The 13,703-nt window shown below is 41.1% G+C and overlaps 1 protein-coding gene across 1 annotated transcript in view; it reads right to left on the minus strand.

Moving 5' to 3' along the window:
* Positions 1 to 13,703, minus strand: part of LOC145390263 (uncharacterized) — a 355,704-nt gene that overhangs the window by 329,420 nt on the left and 12,581 nt on the right. Inside the window, exon 3 of the mRNA XM_080265244.1 lies at positions 5,981 to 6,097. Coding sequence (XP_080121370.1) covers positions 5,981 to 6,097 — 117 coding nt within the window. The remainder of the gene's footprint in view (positions 1 to 5,980; positions 6,098 to 13,703) is intronic.

Consider the following 13,703-nt stretch of genomic DNA (forward strand, 5'->3'; position numbering starts at 1 on the left):
ATCTATTGCACATTCTTTTGTTCGTTCGTGTATGTGTGAAAGAGAGAGTAGATACAAACAATAACCCCTTCCATTAACTCCTTCATGGCTGCCAGCCTTGAACAATGCTTTACTGTACCGGTGTCAGTGACGCTGAGTTAAGGAGAGCCATAAAAACTGCGAACAATTATGGGAAGGGAACGAAGGTCACCGGTATGTTTACAAGACCCTACTCTACCATCCCAAACAGCCAGGCGGTCCTTTCATCCCAGATGTTTCGCCGATATGTTTAAATGCTAAAGTAACATGAACTCTAATTTTGTTTAAATGCTAATGTAACATGCCCCCTAATTTCATGAATCATAGCAAATCACAAGATGGGTTTAGGGAGGAGGGGAAAAAGCCAGGTGTACCAGACGAGTCTTTTCACATCTATAAGAAAAAGAAACTGACTTTATAACTTCGAAAAAATGGTTCCAAGGTCTACCACGGAAGCACAAAAATTTCTGAACTCACGAACACTGAGGAGGGTAAACATACGCTTTGCTGTAAGCAGTAAAAGCACCTTACCAAATCAGTTCATCCTGATAGTCTGTTATATTTTTCTGATTTCTGGGTTAGGTAAATAAACATTTCTTGTTAAATCTGTTTTTAGCTGTTCTGGTGGGACGACTCTGATTCATTAACGTAATGGCAGAAGACACTGTTCTAATCTAAGTGTTTAAACCTGGCCTAACCTAGCTTAACTGCACCTAATAATTTAACCTAACCTAATCTTCAGTTGGGAAGTTGGGAAATGAAGTCCACATTTGGGTACGATGAGTTTCGTCCATTGTGCTGGAAACAGTCGTAGGTACAGCTTTAGAATGTAACGATAATAACTTGGAGGAAATCTTTCATTAAGAAAACGTAATTTACCAAACTGAATATAGTCTGAAAAATACTGAAACAAGCTAGAGGAATATACATTGAACTGGAAAGGTCTTTCTGGTACTTAAAGTGTACATTTACCGGTAAATAAATCAGTCTAACAGTACAGTACTTGTGTGCTGTTTCCGCCGGATTAATCGTGCTTTCGGACTAATCGGGCACCCCTTAACACCATATAGCCTGGATAATCGGGCTATCTCTGTATATCCCATTAACCCCTTGATAACCTCCGGCACTGAACAATCCTTTACAGTACCGATGTCAGTGATGTCAAGTTAGTGTGAGCTATAAGAAAACTGAACAATTATGGGGAATGAACGAAGGTCACTGGTATGTTTACACGACTCTACGCTACGATTCCAAGCTGTCAGGCGGTCAGTTAATCTCAGATGTTTTTGCCCATTTGGTAAATGCACCATAACTTTATCAATTTTTCCGTGACTCATAGCGAATCATAGCATGGGTTTAGGAAGCTAAATAACACAATGCTACGTAACCCAGACGATTATCTTCACATCTTCAAGAAAAATAAATTTATTTCAGAAGAATGGAAGAATTTACTCTATGTACTGAGAAAGGGATTAAATTTTTTCCATTTTCTTAAAGATGTGAAGATAATCGTCTGGCACACCTAACAATGTGTTATTTAGCTTCCTAAACCCATGCTATGATTCGCTATCATTCACGGGAGAAATTACAAAGTTACGGTGCATTTACCAAATGGGCGAAAACATCTGAGATTAACTGACCCAGACGATTATCTTCACATCTTCAAGAAAAATAAATTTATTTCAGAAGAATGGAAGAATTTACTCTATGTACTGAGAAAGGGATTAAATTTTTTCCATTTTCTTAAAAGATGTGAAGATAATCGTCTGGCACACCTAACAATGTGTTATTTAGCTTCCTAAACCCATGCTATGATTCGCTATCATTCACGGGAGAAATTACAAAGTTACGGTGCATTTACCAAATGGGCGAAAACATCTGAGATTAACTGACCCCCTGACTGCTTGGAATCGTAGCGTAGAGTCGTGTAAACATACCAGTGACCTTCATTCCATTCCCACAATTGTTCACAGTTTTTTCATAGCTCACTAACTCGACATCACTGACATCGGTACTGTAAAGGGTTGTTCAATGCCGGAGGTTATTAAGGGGTTAATGGAATACATTACTGTTTCCATCAATACTCTCCCTTTCACATGTAAACAAAAAAAAGAACAAAAGAATGAGTGCTAAATGTACGTTTAACTTTCATCAGAAAGACCTTACCAACTCATATTCCTTCACTTTATGTTATGAAATTTTCCGACTATTTTATTTTGCGTTCAGAAAAAATACTGTATACAGTACTCACTCCAAACATATATGTAATAATATAAGTAGTCATGAGTTCACCAATACAAGTGATGTACTAAGCTGGTACGTAATATTCCGTATCATTTCAGCCATCCAGGAAGTGTTATCTGACTTGTAGGCCTACTGTGTCATTACATTTGTATATGTTCACTAATTTATATATATATTTCAGATTCAGGTATAGTACTGTATTGATTGCAGTATTGTACAGTAGACAGTACTCCCTCCAAACACAGTTGTAATACCATAAGTGGTGATGACAGTGTTCACCATTATATTTAAGGTACTGAGTGGGTAGGTTTTTGATTACTCGGCAAATCCAATTTCTCGGCATCATCCCGGTCCCATAGATGCCGAATAATGGGACTTTTACTGTATATATATATATATATATATATATATATATAGTGAGTCCTTGATATACGAAAGGGATAGGGACCAAAAAAAACTTTCGTAATTTGAAATTTTGACCCCCTCGGACCCTACCTAAACTTCACCCCCCCCCCGTATTAAGAAGTAAGCAATACCTGTATACAATTGTAGAGAAGGAGGTGGCCGCATTCTTGTACATCTCCTTTCTCTTCGTCACAGTCCAATGGTGGAAACAGCAAGGCCTAAAGCACGCCCAATCTCCGAGACTCCCTGCCCCTCCTCATGGGGTCTTATAATTTTCAATTTCCTTTCCAGAATTAGAATACGGTGCTCCTGCTTCTTTGCAGCGGGCTCCCCCAATGCTGGAGATGATGCAGGGCGCTTGGGAGGCATGGCGAAACAATACGAAAAGGTGAAGGGCTATGAAAATATCCACGTACAGCAAGGCTGTGAGGAGAGGAGGGATGTGGACTTAACTGAGAAGCATGCGAAAATTTGTTTACCAGAGAGGGGTTAGTTCGTTTTCTCTCAGCAAGCGAGAGCGGCGCTATGCACCGCGCAAATTTTGAATTTTTCATACAGTATTCCATTAACCCCTTCATAGCTGCCGGCCTTGAACAACACTTCAATGTTTCGGTGTCAATGATTTTGAGTTAGGGCATTATAAAAAACTGCGAACAATTAGGGGAAGGGAACGAAGGTCACTGGTTAGTGTACATGACCCTACTCCACCATCCCAACAGTCAGGCATTCTCTTCACTCCAGATGTATTCGCCAATGTTTAATATGCTTATGTTACATGCGCCCTAATTTTCAGTAAGTTTCTTTCAGCAAGAGAACATAATTTACCACACTCAAAATAGTCAGAAATGTATAGAAGACAAACTAGAGGAATATGAATTTAATTGGTAAGGTCTTTAAGCTGTATGCTTACACAAAAGATTATGGGTTTCACAATTTTAAGAGATGATATGGAACAAAAATGTTTGCTAATCAGAAAAAAATTACTCTTTCGTCCCACATGTTCTCGTATGTTAGCATTCAGTTCCACATTCTTCGTTCGGTATCACTCTTCCCAGTATATTTCGGACCGACTGAGCACAGTTATTTCTGCTCCTTAGAATTAGTGTACATTTACTGCTCATTCTTTTGTTTGTTCTTATGTGTATGTGTGAAAGAGAGAGGACTGATACAAACAATACTGTATTCCATTATAGCTTTCATAGTTGCTGGCCCTGAACAATGCCTTACTATACTGGCGTCAGTGACGTTGAGTTAGGGTGAGCTATAAAAAACTGCGAGCAATTATGGGATGGAAATGAGGGTCTCTGGTGTGTTTACACTACCCTACTCTACCACCTCAAGCAGTCTGGTGCTCACAGTTCACTTCGTCCCAGATGTTTCAGCCGATGTATACATGCTGATGTAACACGCATCCTAATGTTATTAATTCTTACATGAATTATAGCAAATCACAGGTTGGGTTTAGGGGAAAAAAAAAAAAAAAAAAAAAAAGGCCAGGTGTGCCAGACGAGTCTCTTCACATATATATGAAAAAGAAATTGATTTTAGAACTTTGAAAAAATGGTCCCAAGGCTGACCACAGGAGCATGCAAATATCTGAACCCACAGCCACTGAGGGGGCTAAACATACGTTTTACTTTAAGCAGTAAAAGCACCTTACCAAATCAGTTCTTCCTGATAGTCTGTTATATTTTTCAGATTATTTCTGGGTTGGTACATACAGTAAACATTACTTATTATATCTGTTTCCCCGTCATTTTTAGTTGTTCTGGTGTGACAACTCTTGTTCATTTCGTTAACATAATGGCGGAAAGGACTGTTCTTCCCCAAGTGTCTAACTAAACCTGGCCTAACCAAGCTTATCTGTACCTAATAATTTTAACCTAACCTAACCTCCAGTTGGGAAATTGGGAAATGATATCCACCTCTGAGCACGTTGAGTGTCTTCCACTGCGCTGGAAACGATCGTAGGAGAAAGTGACGATAATAACAGGGAGGAAATTTTTCAGCAAGAAAAAGTAATTTGCCAAATTGAAAGTTGTCAAAAAATTACAGAAACAAGCTGGAGGATTATGAATTGAATTGCTTCAAGTGTACAATGAAAGACACAAGTATATTCCCAAAGTCTGACAAACAGAGTGTGGAAAAATCAAACCATTTGAAACACGCACTAGTAGAAACTGGTTTTTAATTGTATTTCGCCTGGTGTAAATTTTCTTCAGACTGAACTGGGAAGATAGTTATGTCTTTCACTGTACATTTACTGGTAAATAAATCAGTCTAACAGTGCCTGTGTTTTGTTTCCGCCAGATTAATCGTGATTTCAGACTATTCAGGCACTTCTTCACATCATATAGTCTGGATAATCGGACTATCCCTGCATTTCCTTTCGTATCGAGTATCGATTTTCGTATCATCGAGACATATTTTCGTACTGTGGAATTTGTCCTATATTATTCAATTTCGTCTTCGGGTTTTCGTATTTCGAGGACTCACTGTATATGCATATATATATATATATATATATATATATATATATATATATATATGCATATATATATATATATATATATATATATATATATATATATATACTGTATATATATATATATATATACATAAATATATATATATATATATATATATTATATATATATACATATATATATATATATATATATATATATATATATAATATATGTATATAAATATATATACATATATCATTTACCATTTATGAAGATTCCAACATGCTTGCATGCATCGGCCTTAGTCATCTAATGGCGGCTCTCCATGCTGCTCAGTCTGGTAGCCTCCCTATTCAATCCCTTATCCCTGAGGTAACACTGACCTCATCCCAGGCCTTTTTTGGTCCGCCACTCACAACCCTAATGACAGTGTTCACACTTCTCACCTTCCGCACCAAACTGTCATCCTCCATCCTCTCAGCATGTTCTAACCATCTCAATTTACCCCTCCTCATCATGATGCCAACATATTCAAGTCCCATCTTTCCCCTCAACTCTTCAATCACAGTCCTGGCTCCCTTAGGCCTCACATTCAAGGATGCACTACACATCCATCTAATCACTGTCATTTCTGTACATCTGAGCCTATAAATATCCTCTTCCTTTACTTGCCAGGTCTCACCACCATATGGCATTACATTCTTAACACATGCTGCATACAAAGATCCCTTAGCATCATAGGAAAGCCCTCTCAATGTCAGGAGGGTTAACATTACAGACAGATAGCTTGACAGATTGACAGACAGATAGATAGATAGAGATAAAAAATTATTAAAATATCATACCAGTTGTATTGCCACCCATCACATACAAGCCTAAAAGGTTGGATGTGAAAGAGGGATCAAGATTTATCGCAAGTGCCAGGTTTGTAAGCGGTCCCAATGCTGCCACAACAACCTCATCTGCAAATAAAACATATATCATTATCATCATCCTCAATTTCCTTATCTATCTATCTATTGCCAGACACCATAATCCTGTAAGGGGTGGCCATTTGACTTTGAGTTATTTGCTTTACAGGGAGGGGCACTAACCCTCCACCAACCCACTTGCTGACACGTAGGGAGCACGTATGGTTTGGTTATATGGTTACCACCCAGCATTGTAAATGGTTTCTTGGCTTACAGGAAACCATTTGGCTTGTCACTCAATGTAAAGCCACCTGTAAAGAAGCAATAAGGAGTGACAGGAAAGATGGGAGAAATAGGAAGAGAGGAGGGCAGGCACAGAAAAAGAATGCTAAGGCTAAGGAAGGAGTAGGCAACATTACAAAAAGTGAGTGGATGACGGTCGCCACCACCTACAATTTCCTTAACTGTACAGAATTCATATGTTCATCACCCTACATCAATCCATGACCATCTTCAAATGTTTTGGTAGAGTGATGAGCAAGGATGGGAGTTTAAAAGATATGATGCAAGAATGCTTACTGCAGGGAAGAAGGGTTGTTGATATACTGAGGGCAATGACATGGGAGAAAGGAGGGCAAGGATGTAGTCACTGGATGACAGTATACTGATCTCCATTCTAATAAAAAGAAGTGAAGCTTAGACTGTGCTGAAATGACACATTTCCAGAGTGAGTGGAATTGAAATGATCTGTCTGACAGAAGAGTGTGAAGCTGCATGAAAGAAGAGATAACCAGACAAATAAGGAAACTACAGTGAGACCTCATTATAATGGACTAATTGGAGGAAAATGTGAACAGTATATCTGATAGTTCATTATATAAGATGCCTGATGGGGACCCACTATACCAGATCTAGAGTCAGTATGTATGAAAAACTGGACCAGCAGGTGCTCTACATACAGCAGGTTACAAGACATCAATAATTCAATACTGTATGGGTTTGGCCCGTGTTTCTTGAAATATATCAATAAACAATATGGACCTAATGTTGGTCCTTATTTCACTCGTTAAAAATGAAAAGAAGAAGAAATATTGGGCATGGGTCTGGTATTCAACTATTTTTTCTGGTAGGTAACTGGATACTCTCCATACAGCTATCGGACCTTGGTTTGGTATGTAACAATGCTGTTCAGTGGGGTCAAGGGACCCCTTACAGTACTGTATATCTATCTATCTATCTGCAGCCTGATGCCCTAGTCCTGCAAAGGGTGGCCGCAGACAAAACGCCTCCAAGTCACTCTGTCATCCACCATTTGACTACCCTCCACCCCAACTCACTCCCCCCCTCCCTCATATACCTCTCAACTCCATCTCTCCACCTCATCCTCGCTCTTCCTCTCCCTCCCTCCACTTCACCTACACACACCCTCTTAGTCAGCTTTTCATTTTCCATTCTCTCCACATGTCCAAACTACCTCAGTGTATTTCTCCTAATTTTCTATATCACATCCACATCCAGCCCACAATGTTCTTTCACTTCTTCATTCGTCAACCTGTTCCTCCATGTCACTCCACATGCTCCTCTCGGGTAACTCATTTCTACTGCTCTCACTCTTGACTTGTTCCCCTCTAGCAGGGTCCACACCTCGCTTCCATACGTCAGGGTAAGTATCACAATACTACCATGCAGTGACTTCTTAAGTTCCATACTCACCTCCCTGTTTCTCATCGTCACTTTCAGCGACCCAACAACCTTACTTCCCTGCTGTACCCTTTCAAGTACTACATCCCCCAAACGTCCATCCTTACTCATCACACTACCCACGTACTCGAATGCACTCACATTCTCCATATCCTCACCATCCAACCTCACTGTGCATTCTGTGACTTCACTCCTCTCAAACACCATTACTTTGTTTACATTAACTTTCAGATTCCTCTTCTTACACACTGTCACAAATTCATTCACCAAACCTTGCAACTCCCATTCATCTTCACTCAACAAAACTGTATCATCAGCAAAAAGCAACATCGGAATCTTCCACACCTCACCCTTATTCATTAAAGCCACCCTCTCATCCACTGCCCTACCTTGCACCTCATTTACAACCCGTCACGGGGGAAAGTGGAATTACGATTAAAATGCTAATATATGTATATATATCTATCAGTTGACACAAGTAACTGATGTGAAATCTAGTAAATTTTACTTTATGTCGGATTACTTCACCGATTCTCTAAAGAAGGAAATTTTATAAACTTTCTCAACAGTACACTGTGGAGACTAACTACTCACGAATGCTGAATTGTTGATATTGTTGGCCTCTGAGAAAGTGAATCTACCCCCTTGACAATCAGTAATAACAATAATCGAGACAAGTTCTTTCTGGTGCTCAACTCCTAGTTGGCATAACGGATTTAAGAATTACAGTAATCCCCATACTTTCCGGACCCCCACTTTCCGGACACCCCACTTACCGGTCATTGTGGGCCTGGACCTTCGGAACAAAAAAAAAAAAAAAAAAAAAAAAAAAAAAAAAAAAAAATCCGAATTTTTTTCCACCCGTAATTTGAAATTGCCGTGCGGCGCCTAACAGCTGTTACACTGTGGATCCTTCACCCCTTCCTTCCTCCTCCCTCCTCCCTCCCTGTCAGGGTTGCCATTTGGTATTTTTCATTACCAAATGTGGGCCAATTTGGTAATGAAAAATTCATTTGGTAATGAATCAGAATAATGCAATACCAAACGGATTTTTCACACGTGTGAGGATACACAGGATGGAGATGGTGGATTGTTTGCTCTCTGATTAATATGCTAGCCTATATAATGTGAAAATAATCAACATGCTGTTAATTATAAGAAGAGTGATTACATGTATTTCCACTTGTGTATATAATTAGTGAAGAATAAATGCTAGCTTTACTAATTTGGTAATGAAAAGTTAAATTTGGTAATGAAAATTGAGAAGTTTGGTAATGTGGCCATTGCGATCTGGCAACTCTGTTATCCCATCATCAACAGTCATAGCCTAACTCTGATTGAGAGCAGATGCTTATCGTAATGGAAGCCACATGTGCTCGTTTTTTGTGAATAAACAGTGAATAAACTGCAATACCTCGCCACTAAACCACACAGGAATTTACAGTGTTGTGCAGTGTTAAGAAATTAGAATTTAGAGCGCAAAGGATTAACTGTGGAGTGCAAACTGGCGGTTGAAACTGGCAGTTGAAACTGGTGTGGTGCAATTAACAATGTGCTGTGTTAAACAATTATACCTCACAGTGCAAAGAATTATTGTAAGTGCAGCACAACACTGGATTACTGTATGTGCTTCAAGAGCATTTTGACCACTGCCAAAGCCAGAGAAGGCAGCCACGACATGTTGTATGTACCCTGGCTGAGGTACAGCCACTTCTAATTCCTCATTCTTCGGTTCCTTTTCATTTATTTCATGCTTTACGTCCATTATTGGTGTGAATAGGGTCTTAAATAGATTTAAATATGTGCTATGCATGTCCAGTAGGGAGTTATTTAGGTGGCTTTCAAAGTTAGGCTGGGTTAGGGTCCTTAAGTACTAGTCCAGGAGCCAGGGGCCCACTTTCCGGACAGGACCACTTTCCGGACATGCCTTTGGCACTATTACATTCGATAGTGGAGAGATTACTGTAATACCAAAGAACTGGCCTAAATACCAGTTGTGATTAATATAACAAATTTGGGTAAACTGGGATAAGCAAATTAAAGAAAGCACAATGTGGAGAAATCAAACATGATTTTACATTTACATTAAGTTCAAAGAAAGGAACTGTAAATTTATTAATTACAACAAAAATTTACGTTACAAGAATCTCAAAGTGCATTCAAATATCAAAACAAAGGAAATACACTCACTCACTCACACTCAAATAGCTCATGAATCTTAAGCCTAGGAAAAAGAACGGAAACTCTAGTCAGTGGAGGGAAGGGAGGTATAGCTGCGAAGAGGCTGGGCATCTCTAACTGCTAAGGTCCAACTACCACCAATCACCAACTCGGTGGGGAGATACGGGAAATTGATGAACTACTGGAGACTAGACGCTGCAATGAAGGTCTTGCTCAGCACTGCACTCAACGACTCCTACTCCCATGGCTGTCCAACACGAACTGACGAATGTAACCAAGCTGGGCACAAAGGCACGAGAAATGGGCGCAGCTCAACTCAATGGTCTGAGAAGCAGTGCGTGGGAACGACAATTACACAAATATTATCGCTCAGTGAAGCGCACTGTCTATACAGTCACTTATGGAAACAGTGACAAAGGTTATGAAAACTCGTTATAATCTGAGTGCAAAAGCAAGCAGTTAACGGACTAAGCGAAACTACGGATTTCAACATTCTTCACATGTTCCCAATATAATACTAACACAATGTCGCGAATTAATTCGTGACATTACACCCCATCAAACTGAAATTTTTCACAGAAAATTTAACAGTAGGTAATACTTACATCCTAACTCAGTCGCACAAGATTCACACAGTGGTGTGTGTACTATCCTGTTACAGGAGAAATCACAGTTGCCAATGAGCGTAAAAACCTCCTATTTACATTAATAGAAACGAGCTTGAGGGACAAAACCTCCGTGACAACGGTGAACAATCCTGTACTCAGGTCCAACTGAGTGAAAGTTCGGTATATTTACATTAACAACTAATTGTTATGTAGCGTGGTGTACGTAATACACAGTGTAGTGTGACAGTTGTAGTGTAACTGTACCTATGTGTAAAATGATATAATACAAATTAACAGTAAATGGAGACAATGAGGCAGAAGAGAAAGGGCAGCAGCATGTGGCAGAGATGATCAGCTGATCTGGATGGCAAAACTGCTATACCCGCCAACTGTACCTGCGAAATCAATCAAGGTGGAGCATCAAAAGTGTTGATGTGACAAACAATTTGTATCCATCCATCCATCCATCATCCAATCCTGCATTGCCCCATGAGGAGCATAGGAGCCCGGGGCTAGGCAGTTGGTCCTGACATTTAAGATGAGAGTGACCAACCTCACTCATCCGAGTGGCATTACGTGAGCAATAAACCCCAACCACCCCTTGGATATAAACCTTCACCGGCTCAATCCGATTGGAGCACAATAATTACCCACTAAACCACCAGGCGCCAAAATTTGGTTATATGGTTACCGCCCAGCGTAGTAAATGGTTTCCTGGTGTACAGGAAACCATTTGGCTTGTCACTCAGTGTAGAGTCACCCACAGGCAGAAGGAAGAGGAAAGAATGAAGGAATGAAAGACAGAAGAAGGAGTGTAAAATCACCCGTAGGCAGAAAGACGAGGAAAGAATGAAGGAAAGAAAGACAGAAGATGATGGAAGGAAAGAAGGATGGAGGAGAGGGCAGGGCAGACACCTGAGAGCAGCACTACATTTAGTGAGTGGATTTCTCTCTGCCTAGTAGTCAGTGCATATGCTACAAAAGGTACGCCGATATTTTCTTATTGGGTACATTATTAACCAAGAAACGTAGTCCTTGGATTGCTCAAATCTCTCAGAACCCTTGTAGACTACTGGTTACACCTACATTATTAACCAGGAAACACACTGGTCCTTGGAATGCATAAACCTCTCAGAACAAGCAGTTTACTGGTTAAACCTACATTATTAACCAGGAAACGTGCTAGTCCTTGGACTGCATAAATCTCTCAGAACAGCCAGTTTATTGCTTAAACCTATATCTCTATTAACACTTACGACTAGTATCGGCAAGCTGAGAATCCCTACACAAACTCAGGCAGGTCATATTTTAACACCAAACGTGGGTGTGAACACTCATATGGATAATGTGTATTCTCCAGGAATCCTCAGAGAGGCCCACAGCTCGAGACACACCACAAGGTAATTCAGACACTGCCTCGGAATGCCTCTGCGGGGTTCTCGAACTTCCCCCTTAACCTACGGTACATATGTATGTACAGGCCCTGGACATAATGTGTCCTGTGGGGCCAATGGGTGAGACATCATGTCTGCACCTACACTGCCACTGCCCTCCCTTTCAAATGACTGAGATTATAGGCATGGATACAAACGGCGCAGGAAGGACATGTCCCTGTTTGGTGGTACATTGACACACATTGCAGGAACGCGCAAGCCTAACTATTCCCTGTCCCATTCCTGGCCAGAAAAAGTCAGCATGGATACAGCCTTGGGTTTTCTTTTTGCCCATTTGACCTCCTGACGCTGAACAATGACCCAATTCTAACACTGCTTGGTGATATTTAGCGGGACAAACTGCAGTTGAACCTCGCCCTGGGGTGTTTGTGACTCACAGTACAGCCGTCCTTGTTTACGAAGGAACCTGGCTTGACCTCCCCATGAATACTTAATCACTTTACCTTCCTGTTTCTTCCGCACAACAGCAAGTGTCGGGTCAGACTGTTGTTCCAGGACAACATCTTGACTACAAATCAGATCTTGCGGCGATGCAATGGTCAGCAGGGCCATGGCTCGTGTTACTGCAACCGAAGTCTGTGTGGTAACGTCTACAGTGCAAGTACACTTGGCACCCGGTACATTACCTACAATAAGGTCAAACAAAGGTTCTGGCATGACAACTGCAACTGTCGAACCAATGTAAAAGGGAGATGCCACCTGGATACGTGCCTCAGGGAACAATCTTACTGATTCATCAATAGGCTGTGCTTGGCTGTGTTTACCTGTATACTCATCAGGCTGAACTAAACTCTGCCTGACAGAGCAACCTGAGGAACCACTGTCTCTCAGGACCTTTACAGAAATGCCTCCCACAAACCCTGGCTGAACAAGGAAGGCATTTTTACCTGTGGGAGGGCCTGTGGAGGAAGCGGCCAGCCACTGATATGGCTGCATAGCACACAACTCTGCAAAATGTGACGCCCTGAGTGCTAGATGCCTGAGGGGTCGTACTCACCATCTGGGGAGTTGGAGCATTGACCACCTGCGGAGAAGGGCTCACTGTCTGAGGGGGAGTCGTGAATTGTGGGGAAGTACCTTTACTGGTGGGAACAGCAGCGCTGTACTGCTGTTGGGGTATTAATGCAGCATTTGCCTCCTGCCTATGAAACACTAAAGTTGATTGTCCTGACTGAGTGTTACATGGTTTGTCCTTGTTCTGCTGCTGCTTGGGATACTGCTGCTGGTTTTGGGGTACTGCTTGTACCTCTTCCAATCGGGATTCTGCATATTCTGCCCCTGGTCCTTCTTCTGTGGTTTGTTTGGACCATGGCCATTATTCTGAGAATGGCCTTGATGCTGGGGTTCAGTCTGAGATGGCTTCCCAGACTTGGCAGTATCTTTCCTGTTCCAGGTCTGTTGCTTACAAGTTTGGTGCCCATATGCAGTGAAGAATACATCAGCCTTTTCCATTATATGGCTGGCATCCTTTACCTGACAAATCTTAAGCTGAGCCATAAGCTCAGCAGGCCATGACTTTTCTAGCTGTGTGAGCAGCATAAGGTCGATTATTCCCTCTCGTGTGCGAGGGGTCGCATCTTTCTCCATTCACTCTTCTAAGTAGGCAGTGAGATGGTCGAGGAACTGGAAAGCAGTCTCCTTTTCTTGAAGACGCGCCCTCATGAACTGACTCCTGGCATCGTCAACCATGAGACCATACGCTTTGATGAGTGC

This window comes from Coenobita brevimanus, chromosome 14, assembly GCF_032717465.1.
Source record: "Coenobita brevimanus isolate Jiangsu-jjx chromosome 14, ASM3271746v2, whole genome shotgun sequence".
NCBI classification, from domain to species: Eukaryota; Metazoa; Arthropoda; class Malacostraca; order Decapoda; family Coenobitidae; genus Coenobita; species Coenobita brevimanus.